Source organism: Cajanus cajan, chromosome 9 (genome assembly GCF_000230855.2).
Source record: "Cajanus cajan strain Asha chromosome 9, NIPB_CcT2T_4, whole genome shotgun sequence".
In the NCBI taxonomy this organism is placed as follows: domain Eukaryota; kingdom Viridiplantae; phylum Streptophyta; class Magnoliopsida; order Fabales; family Fabaceae; genus Cajanus; species Cajanus cajan.
The window spans coordinates 28674811-28694334 of record NC_138525.1 but is presented as its reverse complement, the minus strand read 5'-3'; the positions used below and the strand labels follow the sequence as shown (position 1 = coordinate 28694334).

The window sequence follows — 19524 nt, the reverse complement described above, 5'->3', positions numbered from 1 at the left end:
GGATTTTTTGCACACCCCTAATTAGAGGGTGACACATTTTTGGTGCTTATTGGGTCTATTTTTGGTGTTAGAAAGGCTTAGGCCCAAGTGGAGGGCAAAGGTTGCATGGTCTTATCATGCACCTAGATATAGCCAATCTAAACCCAAAGATTCCATCCTTGGCCACCAAGTTGCATCTAGGGTTCATTTGCATTTCATTTGGAATGCATTTGCCTACTCCAAATGCAACCCTAGATGCCTCCCCTCCTATAAATACCCAACACCCCACCACTTGTAAATACTTTGGATTATATAGATTTTGAGTGAGCATTCTTATGCCTCAACGTCTCATCCTTAGTCCCTAGGGTAAGTTTCGGCTATCCCCCTCCTATCTCCACCCTTGGAGAGTAGGAAACCTAGAGTGGCCTCCACCTACCTTGGAGTGAGCCAACTTTGAGCACCCAAACACCACCACCCTAAGTGCTTCCGCCCAAACACCATCATTTTCACGCCAACTTCCTTTTCTTCACCATACACCTTCCTTTTGTCTACCTTGTTGAACCTAGATCAAGGGCCAAGGATTTCTCCCTTCAATCCCTACGTCATTCATGGAAGGAGGAATCCATCACAATAGGTAGAAGTTAGAGTTTCATGGGGAAAGGTTAAAAAAAAAGGGAGATAAAGCTTGGGAAACCTTGTTTGACAATGTCTTTGGTATATAAATAATGGAGAAAGACTAGAGAAATTTCTATTCAAATCTTAAAAGAAGTATGACATAGAGAGAGTCAATCTTATGAATCCAACCAAACATTAGTTTCTCTAACTTCTTAGTTAGAAGTTATGAAAGCTCATATGAGGCTGATGGAAGAAAGAGAAGAATATGCCAAAATAGAAATAGAGATCCTAAGAGACAATGTCAAAAGAAAGACATGGTAATCAAACACTTGAAAGATGAATATGTTGATGCTTATGAAAGTTTGGTTAATGCAAAGAAAGTAAATAAAATAGAGGACTTGAATATTGAATAAGAATGGCCAAAAAGGATCAGATTTACTGATCTGTATATTTTCCTTATATAAAGAGTGATTAGGGTTACAAGAAGAAAAAGGCTACAGAGTCTAGAAGCCTAAGCAATTACATCAGGAGAAAAAGACCAATCAGAAAAATACAATAAATATTTAAATAAGAAGAAGCTTTCTAAACAAGCTATTCTAACACTCCCCCTCAAGCTGGTGCATACAGATTGTATGAACCAAGCTTGGAACATAAAAATTGAATTCGAGGCCCCCTTAATGACTTAGACATAACATCTGCAAGTTGTTCACTGGAATTGACAAATTCAGTAATGATTTCCTTGGACAACAACTTTTCTCTCACAAAATGACAATCAACCTCTATGTGCTTGGTTCTCTCATGAAATACTAGATTGGAAGCAATGTGAAGAGCGGCTTGATTATCACAATACAATTTCATTGGATGATTCTCACAAAATCTTAACTCTTGAATGAGTTGCTTAATCCATATAAATTCACAAGTAATCAAGGCCATAGCTCGATATTCAGCTTCAGCACTAGATCGAGCAACAACATTTTGTTTCTTACTCTTCCAAGAAATGAGATTTCCACCAAGGAATACACAATATCCAGTAGTAGAACGCCTATCTATAGGACATCCTGCCCAATCAGCATCACAGTATCCAGAAATTCGATTATCTCATTTGTCCTCATATAGTAATCCTTGTCCTGGAGCCTTTTTGATATATCTAAGGATACGTAGAACAGCATTCCAATGATCAATATGAGGAACCTGCATGAACTGACTAACAACCCCTACTGCAAAAGAAAGATCAGGTCTCGTGATTGTAAGATAAATGAGTTTCCCAACCAATCTCCTATACCTTTCTGGCTCTCTGAACGGTTCACCTTGATCAGTCATTAACTTTTGGTTAGGATCCATAGGACTATCAATGGGTCTGTAATCTGTCATGCCTGTTTCCTCCAAAATGTCCAAAGCATACTTCCTTTGAGAGATCACAATGCCTTCCTTTGATTGGGCAACTTCAATACCAAGAAAATATTTTAGATGTCCCAGATATTTGGTCTGAAAATGGCTAAACAAATGTTTCTTCAATTGAGAAATTGTAGCTACATCGTTTCCAGTAATCACTATGTCATCCACATAAACAATCAAATAAACACATCTCCCAGGAGAAGTATGACAATAGAAAACTGAGTGATCTGCTTCGCTTCTTTTAAGCCCAAAGTCTTGTACAACATGACTAAATTTTCCAAACCAAGTTCGAGGGGATTGTTTGAGGCCATAAAGAGATCTTCTCAATTTACAAACTAAACCAGACTCCCCCTGAGCAACAAATCCAGGAGGTTGCTCCATGTAAATCTCCTCCTCCAACTCACCATGAAGAAAGGCATTTTTAATGTCTAATTGGTGAAGAGGCCAATGACGAATGGCTGCCATAGCAAGAAAGAGACGAACAGTAGGAAGCTTGGCCACAGGAGAGAAAGTGTCACTATAATTGAGCCCATAAATTTGAGTATACCCCTTGGCCACCAATCTGGCTTTGAGCCGATCAACTGTACCATCAGGGCCAACTTTAATAGCATAGACCCATCAGCACCCAACTGGTCGTTTCCCAGGAGGGAGGGGAACTAGCTCCCATGTACCACTATGCTCCAGAGCCTGCATTTCAGCAAACATGACTTGTCTCCATCCAGGATGACCAAGAGCCTCATGAACATTTTTAGGAATAGTAAGAGGGGAGATAGAAGTGACAAAGGAGAAATACAAGGGAGATAATCGATGATAACTCAGAAAATTATAAATAGGATGAGGATTGCGAGTAGACCGGATACCTTTTCAAAGAGCAATGGGCCATTCAGAGTTATCCTCAATAGGATCCGCAGTAGGGGCATCTGATGGTGAAGGACAAGAATCTGGTGACTCTTCATGTAATGTCGGGCCAATTTGTTGTGGTCGACGGTGATATGTAACAAGAGGAGGGGGGTTAGCTGGAATATGAGTATTGGTGGGAATAACAGACTGAGTAACCTCTTGGTCATGAATTGAAAGTTGAGGTGGAAAGGAATCATGAGAACAATCTGGTAACACTTGTTGTATTGAGAGAGAATCATGAGTGGTGCAGGAGAAAAAGGGAGTTTGTTCAAAGAAGGTGACATCTGCATACATGTAGAATTTTCTGGTTTCTGGGGAATAACATTTGTACCCTTTTTAAAGACGAGAATAGCCTAAGAAAGCACATTTAATTGCTCGAGCAGATAATTTATCCAAACCAGGAGAGACATTATGGACAAAACATGTACACCCAAAGACTCGAGGTGAGACATGAAACAAGGGTTCCTTTGGATAAATAATGGAGTAAGGGATTTTATTTTCAAGAGAAGAAGAGGGCATCCTGTTTATTAAAAAACAAGAAGTGAGAATTGCATCACCCCAATGATGTACAGGAACATTAGCATTGAGCATGAGGGTGCGTGCAGTCTCTACAAGGTGTCTATTTTCCCTTTCTGCTATTCCATTTTGTTGGGGTGTATGTGGACAGGTAGACTGATGCAAGACACCCTGTGAGGATAGGAAAGAGGATAATTCAGAAGAGAAATATTCTTTTGCATTGTCACTCCGAAAAATTGTAATTAGTCTCCCAAATTGGTTTTTGATCTCATTGAAGAAGGACATAAAAATAGACAAAAGCTCAGAACGATCTTTCATTAAATATACCCAAGTACATCGAGAAAATTCATCAATAAAGGGTACAAAATATCTGAAACCAAAAGATGTTACACGACTTGGACCCCAAATATCAGAATGAATGGTGGTGAAAATCGAGTTACATCTTTTATCAGTTTGCTTGGGAAAAGACGACCTAACATGTTTGCCTAATTGACATGATTCACAACCTAACTCTGCTAATTTTTGAAGACTAGGGACCAAAAGTTTCAACTTGGATAGACTTGGGTGACCCAAACGATCATGCAAAAGCTTGGGTGACAAAACAGCAACACAAGATACAGGTGGCTGCATTTCAAAATAGTAGAGACCTCCAGATTCATGTCCTGCGCCAATCTTCTGACCCGTACCACGTTCCTGAATAACAAAAGATTCAACATTAAAGGTTACCGAACAATTTAAGGATTTGGTTAACTGGCTTAAAGAGATTAAGTTGAAAGGACAATTCGAGATAAACAAAACAGAGTTTAAATTTAATGAGGAAGACAGAGAGACTTGATTGATTCCTTTAGGAGGAATTCTGGATCCATCTGCTAAGGTAATAAGGTGAGGTGATTTAAGTGGGGACATGGAAGAAAACATAGAATTATTACCAGTTATGTGATCAGAGGCTCCTGAATCAATGATCCATGGACTTTGATTTGTAGTTGAATGAGAAATACAAGCTGTAGAAACAGTAGTGGTAGAGGAAGATTGAGCTTGATTCATAGATTTCCATTAAAGATATTCCTGATAGTCATCTTCAGGAACCTTCATCTCAGATTTTCCTAATTTCTCAGACTTGGACAAATTTGCTATCTTCTCTGGAAAACCATGAAGAGAATAACAATTCTCTTGGATATGACCCATCCTCTTGCAGTATGAGCATTGAGGACGACCACTTCCTCCTCCTCGATTTCCACGACCACCTCTACCCTGACTTGAAACCATTGCAGAAGCTTCAACAATTCCACCAGAGTTTTCATTCTTCACTTTTATAGGAACATGAAGAAGTCTAGTTATTAGGCTGACCATTGAAGGAATCTCGTGGCCGGTCAGAATCTGGTCACGAACATGATTGAAGTCTGGGTGCAATGTTCTCAGGATCAACACCATATATAGCCTATCAAGTTTCTTATTTATTCCCTCTAATGAATCATCTGTCAGGAACATTTTTAGTTCTTCTACAGCAGCTTGGGCTTCAGCAACGTGAGACGTCATTTCATGATTAATTTGTTTTAAGGATGCTATTTTCTGAGCAGCATCATATAATCGCTGAATATCATTTGCATAAATATTTTGAGCCTTTTTCCAGAAAGAACAGCAAGTTTTGAAGGCTCTAAGGGTCCCTAAAATATTGGGCTCAACCGACTGCCACAACACAGCACATAGTTGAAAATCAAACTTCTTCCATTTAGCCCGACTTTCATCTGAACCCTCAGCATTTTCCATTTCTAAGTGATTGTGGTACCCTTGACCAAGGAACCATAGTTCCACAGAGGCAGCCCATGATAAATAATTTTTTCCATTGAGTTTCTCCGTGGTTATGGTCGGAGTGCCAGAAATAGACAAAATAGGGCCTGGAGATGCCATAAGAGGATGGGTCGTGCAACAGGAATAAAGAGAGAAGAATCGAAGAAGAGAGACGCAGGCCCACACCTTAAATAGTGGTCAAATCACAAAACTGAGTCCAGAAATAGGCTCAGGAGGCTCCGACGAACAAGACAGTGGTAGAATGAGGAGGTTCCGACGAACAGAGAGCGGCGCGTGAACAGTACGCGCTTGACAGAACTGGAGAGAGAAACGGCGCGTGAGAGGGCGTGGAGACTCTGACAACGCCGGAGTTGATGGGGTTAGGTCGCGCTTGACAAGGTGCACCGAACCCTAGGTTCGCCGGAGTAACAGACGGCGGCAGACGGCGGTGGATAGCGGCAGACGGCAGAGCGCGATCGATCCCGCTCTGATACCAACTTGAATATTGAATAAGAATGGCTAAAAAGGATCATATTTACTGATCTGTATATTTTCCTTATATAAAGAGTGATTAGGGTTACAAGAAGAAAAGGCTACAGAGTAGGCTACAGAGTCTAGAAGCCTAAGCAATTACATCAGGAGAAAAAGACCAATCAAAAAAATACAATAAATATTTAAATAAGAAGAAGCTTTCTAAACAAGCTATTCTAACAAGAGGGAAAAGAGACAAAAACTCTTCTAAAGGATATGAAAGAAAAAATTGAAGCAATGGGAAGAGAGATGGTGAAGATTCAAGAAGGAAAAGATTGTGTGAAGTCAAATGGTAGTGGACAAGAACAAAAAATAGAACACATGCAAGAAGACATGTGAATATATGACTAATGTTGTTCAAGCACCATCACGAGAAAGCAAAATAGTGGATGAAGACATGTGAATATATGACTAATGATGTTCAAAAACAAGCATAAAACTTGAAAATGCATGTCCATGAAGTGAATGAAGAGATCAACTCAAATATATAAATGAAGCTTCCTTGAAAGATTTTTAAGCTCATGAAATATTATCAAAGTTTAGCTGGGAGACTCATGTAAAGTACGATAATGCACTTATTATAATCCATTATGAAAAATGATGTATTGGAAATAGAATACAATGATACCACATTTTTTCTGATATGAAATTTGTTTTAGACATAATCTATTGAGGAGAGTATTCTCCATTAGGTAACTATAAACTACCTTTTATCTTGAAATGATTGGTCCTTGTTTGAAAATTTGGGTCATGTTGTGCATTACTAGTAAAAATGATCTTATCTATTGAGGAGTGAATGTGCTCTTGCAATATGTGTCAACCGCTCTACGACCTAAATGGTATTTCCTCTAATGTTAAGACGTGCGGGACCACCCTCAATATTGAATACAAAATCAACTTTTCTAAAATTTGTTTATTTTTCCTTTTTTTTACTCATAAAGTCTTTTGTATTTACAGAACAATAAATCAAAAAATAAGTGTTTCCCTAGTATCCTTATAGGACACACTACCAACCTAGGATCATGGATGAGATAGAAGAATGCAATTAAGAATTGGGGAGTAATGTTAATCAGTTGAAGGAACAAATGACCCAAATTCTATAGGTGCTACAGTCTTTGTAGATGAAAAACTTAGAAGGGACCCCTCTAGTAACCAAAGGAGAATCGCCAACTTCTCCTACATATCTGCTTGGCTTCACCAAGATCCATGCACAATCATTAACTCTACATCTTAATAGGCCTATGCAACAAGTTGACTCTCCAAAGGTCCAACGGCCATTATATGGCCTTCTGCCTAACTACACACCTCCAACAGTCGTGAGCCCTCTAGATAATCACCAATCATTGGTCACTCAGTCGCCACCTACACAAACACAACCTAGCCAAACTTGGGATTTATTTGTGAATGTTGCCTCTTATAAACACTAAGTCTCTTGCCAACCCCAAAATACTAATTTTGTTAGTTAAGGAAATCCTCACCAAGTTCCAAGGGGATTTCAACCAGCATATGGCATTGAACAGATTTAGTCTAGTGAGAAACTATAAATGTCGGAGGAGAGGCTAAGGGTTATTAAGGGAGGTAGTTATGACATTGAAGATGCTGTTAATCTCAGTTTATTTCAAGATGTAGAATTTTCCCCAAAATTTAAAGCCAAAATTTCATAAATACATGGGGACCAATTGTCCAAAGAGTTATCTAAATATGTATTATAGAAATATGGCAACATATGCTCATAATGATAGGTTACTTATTCATTACTTTCAAGATTGTTTAACTAGGGCAACTTTAAATTGGTATATGCATCTTGAACAGACTTATATTCGCTCCTAGAAGGATTCAAGCATAATACAAATATAATATTGACATGAATCCATATAAATTTGAATTACAAAGCATGTTTAAAAAGGATAGTGAGAGGTTTAAGGAATATACTTAAAGGTGGTAGCATAGGTGGAGCTTCTTTTGTCTGACAAACAAATGGTACCTCTGTTTATTGATACTTTGAGAGCACCATTTTATGAAAAGATGATTGGAAATATTTCATCAAATTTCTCTGATATAGTCATCATTGGCGAAAGGAATGAGAATGGCATAAGGAATGGAAATATTATTGTTGACTACACTAGAATGACTGGTACAAGGAGATTTTCAAGTGGTTTAAGGAAGAAAAAGGAAAGAGATACCAATGTAGAGACATTCAAGTCTCCTGGTATATCTAACAACAAACCCTCACATTTCTATACCCCTCACATGACCTACCCTAACATTACTACCATCTCACAAATTCCCTATCCTCTAGTTGTCCACCAAGCTTCACATGTTTAACCCACAATACCTACCACAAGTGATGGAAGCTAGGAGGAGAAAGATTGATGAATCCTTCTCCTTAGGTCTCCATGGATCCACTTAGCTTCATTTGAGGCTTTGAATCTTCAAATGACCAAATGATATTGCTAGAATGAAGGTTGAATGGGTATGGAGAAAAAGAACTAGGCATGAGAATCTCCTAAGTGAAGGAGAACCAAGGAACTAGGGTTCCTAGTCCACAAGGAAGATTTCCTTATGGAGAATGCTTAAGGAGGATTTTTCACCTTGATGACTCTTGAGAGAGAGGAGGGAGGTTTCTGAATATGAAATCTCATAAATGCTCAAAAGTGATACGAATTGAAAGGGAAATGGTTTAAATAGGATGAGAGAAAAGCTAGAAATAGAGGGAAAACAATTTAAATTTGAAATTTGAATTTCAAATTCAAATTACTTTGGTCGTGTGGCTCCTTCATTTCACACCCCTTCCTTATTCAAATCTGAAGTTAAAATGTGATTTAGCTTGCATTTGTATCTGATTTAGTCATGCATGGAAGGCATGACTCAAGTTAGACATGAATGCACTCTAAATTACATTCTACTTCAAATTAAAAACCCTTTAACCAAAAAACTCCTACACTAAGAGACCTATGTATACAAGGTCTAAAATTCCTATAAAATTATGTCTAAAATAAAAAAGACAAACAAAAACAGACCAATATTGGCCATGAAAAGCCCAAAGCCCATGAAGCCCACCAATAGGCCCAAATCGGCTACTAGGCCAAAAACCCTAATCTAAGTGCCCAAAATACAAGGCTAAAATATACAAAACACTATACAATATTTATGTACATAAAGTGACCCTCAAGATAAGGCCCAAGTGACTAGGATCTTGTGCCCACCACCCTTTGAAATAACCCACTCAGCATGCATCATCCTAGCCATAGCTCTTGTCATGGGTCCCTTGGCTAGGCCTTTTCCATCAACAAGGCCACCTCAATCTAATTAACCATGGAACCAAAGTCCTAGCCAAACAAGACCCCAAAATACCCAAGATTGAAAACCAGTTGAGTTTAACCCTATCCCTATGTTTTATATTGAGTTGTTCCTATAGACACCAATTTCTGTCCAGTTGAGAATTTGAAGGTAGGGAGCTTCAGAAATGAAGTAAACGACCCCCAACAAGAGTTGTAGACTGAATGATACTTCAAAAGGAGCCAACATACCCTTAGAAGGCATTCGAAGGAGTCAAAAAACCAAGAAAGCAAGTTTTTGAACATTGAAAACAGGTATATTAGTCATGAGAACAACCATACTCAATGTGACTGAGTATGACCGTTCCAAATTGGGTATGGTCGTTCCCAAAAATATTTTTAAGTGTAAAAAAATGGGTGAGAACGATCGTTCTCAATTTGGAACGGCCGATCCCACCCTCTGAAGCCTATAAATGGAGCTTGGATCCACCATACCCCATACACCTTCCAAAATTCAAATTTTTGGACTTCTCTTCTCCCTCTTGACTCTCTTCAAGTAACTCCGAGTAAAATAAACTAGACGTTGCTCCTACTAAAGAAATCCTTGGATACCTAAGGATTTCGGAGTCTTTTAATTTAAATTTTTGAGTGTTGGGGAGATTCCTGTAGAGTGAGGAGGTTGCCGTAAAGCGCCTTCAAGTTTTTCATATATAAAAAGCTTGCTTTGGAGGTTCTTTTCTCTATTCTTTCTCTTATTTATTGTTTTAAATAATGCATGTTTATAATCAAAATCATGTAGATAACATGTTCATATATATCTGTAATAAAAGGGTAAAAACAATAATCTTCTCTTAATTTTGCTAATGAATACGTCATAGGGTATAATACTAGGTACTGTGAGGTGCCTAACACCTTCCCCACGTGCCCAACTCTGTTTCAAAAATGATTTTCTTTTTCTAATATTTTGAGCAAAATATAAATGGCGAATCCATGAACTCTTCAAAACCACCAACGGAGGTTTAGTTTGGCCAGCCCTTTTCCCAGCGTTGACAGAGGGAGTTGAATTATTGGATATATAATAACAACTCTCTTATAAATATTGGTGTCATAGTATTGGATATATAATAACTACTAAACTACTCCATGATAAATATTAGTGTCTTAGCAAAAATGTCCAAAATCTAGATTATTAACATGTTTGGCAGGAACATACCTATCGTCACATCAATAGATTTAATTAACAAATGAATCCCCCTCCCCTGGTTTTTGGGGTGCATTTTTCTGAGGAGGGGAGTAGGCCAGATTCTATAGTAAAATAGGATTCATTGTTTGGCCATTCAGACCTACGGAGAGGCTAAATAGCATTAGATATGGGTACTTATGGGGTTCATTCAAATATAAGTCAATAATGCGTTTATTTATCTCTAAAACCTCTTTATAGGAGTGTTCATGAAAATGGAGGGAATGCACTATATACTCCCTCCTAATTCAAGTTACTAAACCATGGATGGTATAAATTATATAAAACATAAAAATATTGACTATTATAAATATAATATAGGCAAAATGCTTCTGATAAGGGATTATTGGAAAGAAAAAGTCTTTCATTTCATATAGTTCATTATTCGGGTAATATATCAGGTCTTTTGGTGCCTCATCTATCCTAAGGCGCGGGTAGCACCTTATACTAGTATTATCCCCTCTGTTGGCGCATGTCTATTTTGGTTGTAACCCGTACCTTTAATTTTTTGTCATAGGACCCTTTCAACCATGACATTGGTACGAGCCAGACCGCATTGAGTGCAAAGACTCCCAACTAAATGGCTAGTATCCCTACTATGTTGAGTAGGGTCGTTAACCCATATTATTCCCTAAAGGTAAGAGTGTATTGTATATGACTTTTTTAAAAGTGCACTACATAGTATCGCCACCCTTATAGGAATAAAATATAATAAATAGAAATATAAATATAAAGACAAAAATTAATTAAGTGGCTAGTGTTTATGCCTATTTATATCTAAGAGGACCCTATCTTCGGTCTCAGCAAGTATGCTATAAGATATAACAATGAGGAATGCACCTTCCCATTCGGAGGCAGGGCCAGTCATTCAGATTTGGTTCAGCTGTTAACCACAACTAACATGACTTAACCAAGTTAGATGGCCTCAAATCAGGTATGACTATAGGTACGTTCCAGCCAAAAATGTTAATAATCTACTATAGACATTTTTGCTAAGACACTAATATTTATCATAGAGTAGTTTAGTAGTTATTATATATCCAATACTATGACACCAATATTTATACGAGAGTTGTTATTATATATCCAATAATATGATATTGGTAAATTATCATTGTCACCTAATTTGCTAGGGAAGGTTTTCACTAGCAAATTATCATTGCCATATGGCGACTCCCTTTTCTTTTTAGAAAATATATACATTTTTTGTTCATATTCCTCATGGTTCCTGCCCACAACCATGAGGACAAAACACAATAAGGGCTTGTAAATTTTTAATCATGAATAAACATGCCATTATCACATAATTCTATATGTTTACTAAAGTCCTTCCTTTGCTTGGGTTTTACACTTGTTTCCAAAAATGGATTAGCAAAAATTTTAGGAGTATCCTTTTAATGTCTTGTGATAGCTTAATGAGATAACAACTTGAGTGATTTTTAAAAATTTTAATGTGCAAATGTCCAGCAGTAAAATGTGCACATAAAAATCACTCTCATGCTCAAATCATCAAACAATATATAGGCATATCAAGTGCACAAGGGAATACACAAAATGGCCAAAAATTTTAAGCAAGTATGATGGGGACCTCCCTTCCATGGTTGATAATGGCATCTTGAAGAAAGGTTACCTTGCCCAAGGTTTAGGCTCACCAAAGGTTAGAAGATGGAAAATGGTTGGAGATGTTTAAGGTGGGAAGGTTTTGGACGTGAAAATGATGGTGGTTTAGGCGGAATGTGTGGGTTTCTCAAGGTGGGTTGGCTCACTCCAAAGGTAGATGGAGGCCACTCTAGGTTTCTCACTCTCCAATGGTGGAGATAGGAGAAGGTTAGCCAAAGATAACCTAGTGACTAAGGAAGAGATGTTGAGGCAAAAATGCTCACTCAATATCATATAATCCAAAGTATTTACATGATGCATAACCTAGGGGATTTTAGGAGTGGGAGGTATCTAGGGTTGCATTTGGAGAATGCATGGCTGAAATTCATGAGCCAAATGCACACCAAATGAAATGCAAATTAACCCTAGATGCAACTTGGTGGCCAAGGATGGAATCTTTGGGATTAGGTAGGCTACATCTAGGTACATAATAAGACCATGCAACCTTTGTCCTCCACTTGGGCCTAAGCCTTTCTAACACCAAAAATAGGTCCAATAGCCACAAAAATACGTCTAGCTCTCCTAATAAAAACCCTAGCCCAAAATTAAACCCTATGATCTAAAGCACCCCATAATACAAGGGTAAAATGAGAAATACAAAAGAAAATAAATTCTAAGTCCTAAACACCCCAAAATACAAGGCTAAAATTAGCAAATAAAATAAACCCTATACTAATGAAGCTTAGGAGAGAATTAATGCTCTATGATTATGAGGAGAGTGTCCCTTAGTGTGAGAGCTCCCTCCTCCTCTTCCACTCTCCTAGCCATGGACCTAGTGATGGAGTCCACATGTGTCCTCAAGGATGGTCCTCCATCAAAGTATGTGCAAAGAAATTAATCACACATGATATTTAAGTGATATAGAACATGCTAGAACTAATTAGCATGCATGATTGGCTCTCTAAAGCACACTAGAGACTCACGACCATTTCATCAAACAAGTGGCATGCATGTCATTTTTTTTTATCATTTGAAGGTTTAAGCATGAATACTTGGAATTTTTTTTCAAGGTGGGTTCAAAATAGACATGTTAATGACAAAACCGGATGGATTAAAAAACAAAATATATCATATCATCAATGTTTCACATGCAGCCCAAAATTTCCAGCAACTCAAACTTAAAAAGAAAATGGTAGAACTTAAGCAAAGAAGCCTAAAACACCAAGATGATTCACAAGAATGAAGATGGCATGAATCAACACATGAAAGAAGAGAAATGGATCATGAAAATATGGCAAGTATGATGACCCACTTTAGCACAACTTTATGAAGTTAGTGGAAAAACACACAGAAGGGGGGTTGAATGTATGTGTGTGTGAGAACTAAGGAAATTTGAAAACTTTTTGCAAAGTTAATTTGGTTTGTTTGGTAAGATAATATTTAAAACACTTGATAATTATGCAAAATTTGCTCAGCTCAAGGTTTTCCGTCTAAGCGTTCTATCATCTTTTAGTGTAATATATTTGTTAACCAAAATTTGCGTCTTCGTCTGAAAAATGATTTTAATGAAGAATAGACAGTAGAAAAGGTTTTCAATATGATTTGTCAATTTAAAAGAGTTTGTGTCTGAAATATAAATAAAACAATATAATCATTTTTATACTGGTTCGCTCAACTGAGCTACGTCCAGTCTCCTTCAACAGATGGGTTCCACTAGATATGAAATGAAGTACAATGAGTATTATCGTTCACTCCTAGACATGAGTATTCTCGACCACTCCTGGCCTGCTAGCTTCACTTACCAGCGCTAGTATTCTTAAACCACTTCTGGTTTCCCAAGTATTCTTGACCACTCTTGACCCGTTGCCTTCACTCACCAACGCTAGTATTCTTAAACCACTTCTGGTTTCCCAAGTATTCTCGACCATTCCTAGCCCATTGGCTTCACTCACCAACGCTAGTATTCTTAAATCACTTTTGGTTCTCTAAGTATTCTCGACCACTCCTAGCCTGTTGGCTTCACTCACCAACGCTAGTATTCTTTCTTCAGCCACTTCTAGCTCGTAGTGAGTATTCTTTGACAAGCCCCTCTGGGCTTTTACAAGTATTCTTTACTAGCCTTTTCAGGCTTTACAAATGACAATTCAGATTTGGTTTGAGTGTATGGGTTACTCTCACGAAGAGGATAAACATTTTGTCACACTCACTAAAGTATGTGACCTTAGTTCTACAAAGATTTAGAGTGTGTGGGTTACTCTCGTAGAGAGGATAAAAAGGCTTCTACACTCGCTAAGGTTTTCGTCCCTAAGTTACACTTATAACACCTAAGACTACAGAGATAAATACAATTGCTTGATTGAATATTTGACTCTAAATGCTTCATCTCTGATTTCTCTGTTTCTTGGGCTTGATCTCTCTTTAATCATACTTACGATTAAGTCATAGCATAGGGCAACGCCTATAGTCATTCTTTCGTTGCTTCTTGCCAACCTTTTTTGGTTTGAGGTTATTGCATACTTATAGGCCTGTAAAATTTGCCTATTGCATATGTCTGTTGAAGCTGTTATAATCGTTCATGACTAGTTTGATCCTTTCATTTAATGCATTTGATCTTGCATTAAATGTTGCTTCCTGTTTTTAGATATTGCATGTATTCTTTTGAATATGCAGTTTTTGACTTTCACAAAGACCTAGGATCTCCTTGTCCTTTTCTGGTCATGTAGCTGCAGGGACTTTGTCTTTTTCTGAAAAATGGGTTTCCTTTTTCTGACACACTCATGATTTGACGTTTAAGTTTGCTTTTCTTCTTTCTTCTTCTCTTCTCTCAACTTTGATTACTTCATGTGCTTTTCTGTGAGCATAGACGATAATCAAATTTTTCTTTGAAGCTTGATTCTTCTCTTGCTTGCATGTCAGACTACATCTTCGTCTGATAGTCCATGTGTGACGTAAGACTTGAACTTCGTCTGAGTATTTGATATTATCTTATGACTTTTCTTCTCGTCTGGTCAATCTTCATATGGACATACTTTCATTTTTGTCCGGATTGTTTATTAGTCTATACTATCTTTCGTCTGATACAAGGCTGACTTTTTTCTAATTCATTGACTAGCTTTCGTCTGGGTATTTATAATGTGCTTTCCCTTGACTCATGTTTGAAGCTTGGTTAATCTTTATCTAATGACTTTACTTCATCTGTTGCTTAACGAACTTTAGTCTTGTTCTTAATTTTACCTGTACTTATGCTTTTCTGAAATACTGACGCACTTGTTAGAGATAACAACATGTATTACATTTGTCTCACTCAAAACCTTGTGGGGAGTTTCTTCGTTTGACTTATCACTTTAGTGACAAGAAAGAAGACACAAATGACATGACCAAATTTTTAAAAGGACTAGATGTTATCCTTGAAGAACTTTTGGCTCTAGATACCACATGATGGTATCCTTGTTAGCATTGGTGAAGATATGATGACCAATGTGAAGGAAACCTTGACTCCTTGGATCATGTTCTTCAAAGGAGACGCAAGGTATGGTGAAGGATGATGGAGATGGAGGTTGTAGGTTAGGTGTTTGATGAAAGACTTGAGAAGGCACTCTAGGGTTTGGCTCACTCCATGGATGATGAAGGTCATTTCTAGGGTTTCTCTCAAGGTGAAGATAGATAGGGTTTGGCCAAATATTAGCCAAGAGTGACTAAGGAAAATATTAAGGCACAAGGCTCACTCAATATTATAAATTCCAAAGTATTTACAAGGAGGCTAGCCTAAGGTATTTATAGATGGGAGGATGCATTTAGGGTTACATTTGAGAGTGCATGGCCAAGTAATGCAATCCAAATGCACTTCAAATGAAACATAAATTAAACCTAGATGCTACTTGGTGGCCAAGGATGGAATCTTTGGGTTTGGTTAAGCTACATCTAGGTGCATCGTAAGACCATGCAACCTAGGTGCCCTCCATTTGGGCCTAAGTCTTACCAAGTCCAAAAATAAATCCAATGCCACCAAAAAAACATGTCTAGGCCTAGTTTCCAACCTTAACAAAATACACTAGCTATAAAATAAAATCCTATAATCTAAGACACCCCAAAATACAAGGGTAAAAATGGAAAAACAACTTCAAGTATAATAATTCCTATACTAATGAGGCTTAGGAGAGTAATTAGTATTCTATGATCATGAGGAGAGTGTCTCTTGGTGTGTGAGTTCCCTCCTCTTCTTCTACCCTCCTAGTCATGGACCTAGTGATGAGGCTCACATGTGTCTTCAAGGATGGTCCTCCATCATTAGGCAACCCATGCAACCTAACTACTTCTTGGAAGAATAATTTAGCTATATTGCTTGCATCATCCACTTTGTGGCAGGGAATAAAGTGTGTCATTTTACTAAAACGGTCTACTACCACAAAGATGAAATTCTTTCCTCTTTGGGTCCTAGGTAATCCAAGGACAAAGTCCATGGAAATATCTACCCAAGGAGAATTGGATATTGGCAAGGGGGTGTAAAGTCCATGAGGTTTAGTTTTAGATTTAGCTTGAAGACAAGCTATATGCATCTAGAACAAAACCTTTGGACATCTCTTTTCATGTGAGGCCAAAAGAATTTCTCTTTTCAAATTAAAAGATTTTTCTCAATCCTAAAATGTCTCATGAGTCCACCATCATGACTCTCCTTAACCAAGAGTTTCCTAATAGATCCTTTGGGTATGCACAATTTATTTTCTTTGTAAAGAAACCCCTTAGAAATATAGTAACCTTGGTAAGGTTTTTGAATACATAATTTGCAAAGGTGAGCAAAATCAAGGTCTTTCTCATACAAATCCTTCATGTCATCAAACCCTAGAATTTGTTGATGGCATCCTTGCTTGCACTAATAGAGAGTTTTGATCAATGAGAGGACACCTTGACTCCTTGGATCAAGTCCCTCAAGGATGACGTCTAGTTTGGAGAAGGAAGATAAAGGATTGGGCGGAAATGAAGGTTGTAGGAAGGGTGTTTGATGAAATGCTTGAGAAAGGCACTCTAGGTTTGGTTCACACCATGGGTGATGAAGGCCACTTCTAGGGTTTACTCTCAAGTAAGGTGATAGGAATGGTGGTGGCCGAATTAGCCAAGGGAGATTAAGGAATGATATAAAGGCACAAAGGCTCTCTCTATATTCAACATCCAAAGTATTTACAAGGAGTGATGCCTAGGGTACTTATAAGTGTGGGGTGACATCAAAAACCCTAGGGAAGTGTGACAGCTAGGTCATCATTGGATGATCATTTTCCCTAAATGGGAAGGAAATGCACATCAAATGACATATAAATGAACCCTATATAGGTGTCGCCCACTTACCCTAAAAATGGGTTCTTTTTAGGTTAAGCTAGGTTTTTTCTAGGTGCATGATGGGAGAATGCAACCTAGGAGCCCTTCCACTTGATCCAATGCTCTTCTTAGCCCAAAAGACCCATTATTGTCATGGCCAAACACTTAAATCACCTAGGAAATAAAGCCCTAACTTCTAAGTGCCCCAAAATACAAGGGCAAAATAGGAAATACAAAGAAAAATAAATTTTAAGTCCTAAGCACCCTAAAATATAAGGGTAAAAATGGAAAATAACTTCAAATAAAATAAATCCTATATTAATGAGGCTTAGGAGAGTAATTAGTACTCTATGATCATGAGGAGGGTGTCCCTTGGTGTGTGAGCTCCCTCCTCCTCTTCTACCCTCCTATAGCCATGGACCTAGTGATGGGGCCCACATGTGTCTTCAAGGGTGGTCCTCTATCATCCCCTCCTTCTTGAGAAGCATCTATCCTCAGATTAAGATCTTCGTCCATATCCTTAGCTCCTAAAAATGGTGTGAGATCACATATATTAAAAGATGAGTTAATTCTATACTCAGAAGGAAGGTCTAATTAATATGCATTGTCATTTATTTTGTGAAGAACTTGGAATGGTCCATATCCCCTAGGGTTTAGTTTTGACATCCTTTGAGTGGGAAATCTATCATTCCTCAAATGAAGCCAAACCCCATCCCCAACCTCAAAGGTGACCTTCTTTCTTCCTTTGTTGTTGTATTTGGCATATTTTTGTGTTTGGTTTTCAATTTGACTCTTGATTTTCTCATGATAATTCTTAATGAAATCCGCCCTAGATACACCTTCTTTGTGAAACAAGGAAGAAGTATTAGGGAGGGCTAGTAAATCAAGAGGTGTTATTGGGTTAAAGCCATATACAACTTCAAAGGGTGAAAGATTAGTAGTCTTATGGACTATTCCATTGTATGCAAATTCTAGGTGGGGGAGACAGTCATCCCAAGTTTTCTTATTCCCTTTTAGGAGTACCCTTAACAATGTAGAAAGGGACCTATTTACTACTTCGGTTTGGCCATCCGTTTGGGGATGACAAGTAGTAGAATAGAGAAGCTTTGTTCCTAGTTTTTCCCATAGTACCTTCCAAAAGTGACTAACGAACTTAGCATCCTTATCGGACATGATTGTCTTGGGTATACCATGCAAGCGGACCACTTCCCTAAAGAAAAGTTTAGCTATGTAGCTAGCATCATCCACTTTGTGGCATGGTATGAAATGAGCCATTTTGCTAAAATTGTCCACTACCACAAAGATGGAGTCAAATCCCCTTTGAGTTCTTGGAAGTCCAAGCACAAAGTCCATACTATTATCCAGCAAAAGGGAGCTAGCTGTGGGAAGCGGTGTATAGAGTCCATGAGGCATTACTCTTGATTTTGCTTCAAGGCAAGTGATGCATTTGGAGCAATGCCTTTAGACATCTATTCTCATATGTGGCTAATAAAATTTTGTTTTTAAGAAACTTAGGGTCTTGTCAACCCCAAAATGGCCCATGAGACCCCCTTCATGACTTTCTTTGACCAAAAGCTTTCTAATGGATCCTTGGGGTATGCAAAGTTTGCCCATTCTAAAGAGATACCCCTCAAGGAGATAGAATCCATCAAAATGCTTTTGAAGACATTTGGCATAAGTGGCTTGGAAGTCTAAATCAAACTCATATAATTCCTTTACATCATCAATACCAAGTATTTGTGTTCCTAGGGTGGAGAGCAATGTATGTCTTCTTGAAAGAGCGTTAGTTACCACATTGTTCTTCCCCTCTTTATATTTGATGATGCAGGGGAATTGTTCAAGATATTCCACCCACTTTGCATGCCTCTTATTCTATTTCCCTTGCCCTCTAAGATACTTGAGTGACTCATGGTCGGTGTGTATAACAAATTCTTTAGTCACTAAGTAGTGCTCCCAAACTTGGAGGGCTCTTATAAGGGCATAGAGTTCCTTGTCATAGGTGAGATAATTATGTCAACAGAATGAATGCAAAAATATATGCAATTATACATTTATTTGTAACGGTTATTCTCTTAATTAGGATAATTAGCTGTAGTAAATGTATATATGGCAGTTTAGCTTATTTAGTGGGCTGAAAATCAACTTGAAAGATTGTAATTACTTTGTATTTATTTGAGAATTCTCCAGGAGAACACACAGTTTTTGGCTCAATCTTCTCTAGGTTTTGACATGGTATCGGAACAGGTTACGATCCCAAAACCTAGTTTGTGTTTTTTTCCCTTGTTTTTCAGCCTCATCCTAGATTCCTGATCCTACTTTCTTGGTTATTTTTTCTCGATTTCTATTTCCCTAGCTCCATGGCTTCCGAAAAAT

General features: G+C 37.9%; 1 protein-coding gene across 1 annotated transcript; it reads right to left on the bottom strand.

Annotated features, from left to right (window-relative positions):
• Positions 1 to 4458: 4458 nt before the first annotated feature.
• Positions 4459 to 5172, bottom strand: LOC145952060 (uncharacterized). The gene has a single exon (XM_083064277.1). It carries the CDS (start codon positions 5170 to 5172, stop codon positions 4459 to 4461), a length of 714 nt encoding a protein of 237 aa, XP_082920403.1.
• Between the last annotated feature and the right edge of the window lie 14352 nt (positions 5173 to 19524).

Bases quoted from the DNA above. Each gene is read 5' to 3' on its own strand.
- LOC145952060 (XM_083064277.1), bottom strand. From the start codon at position 5,172: ATGGAAAATGCTGAGGGTTCAGATGAAAGTCGGGCTAAATGGAAGAAG.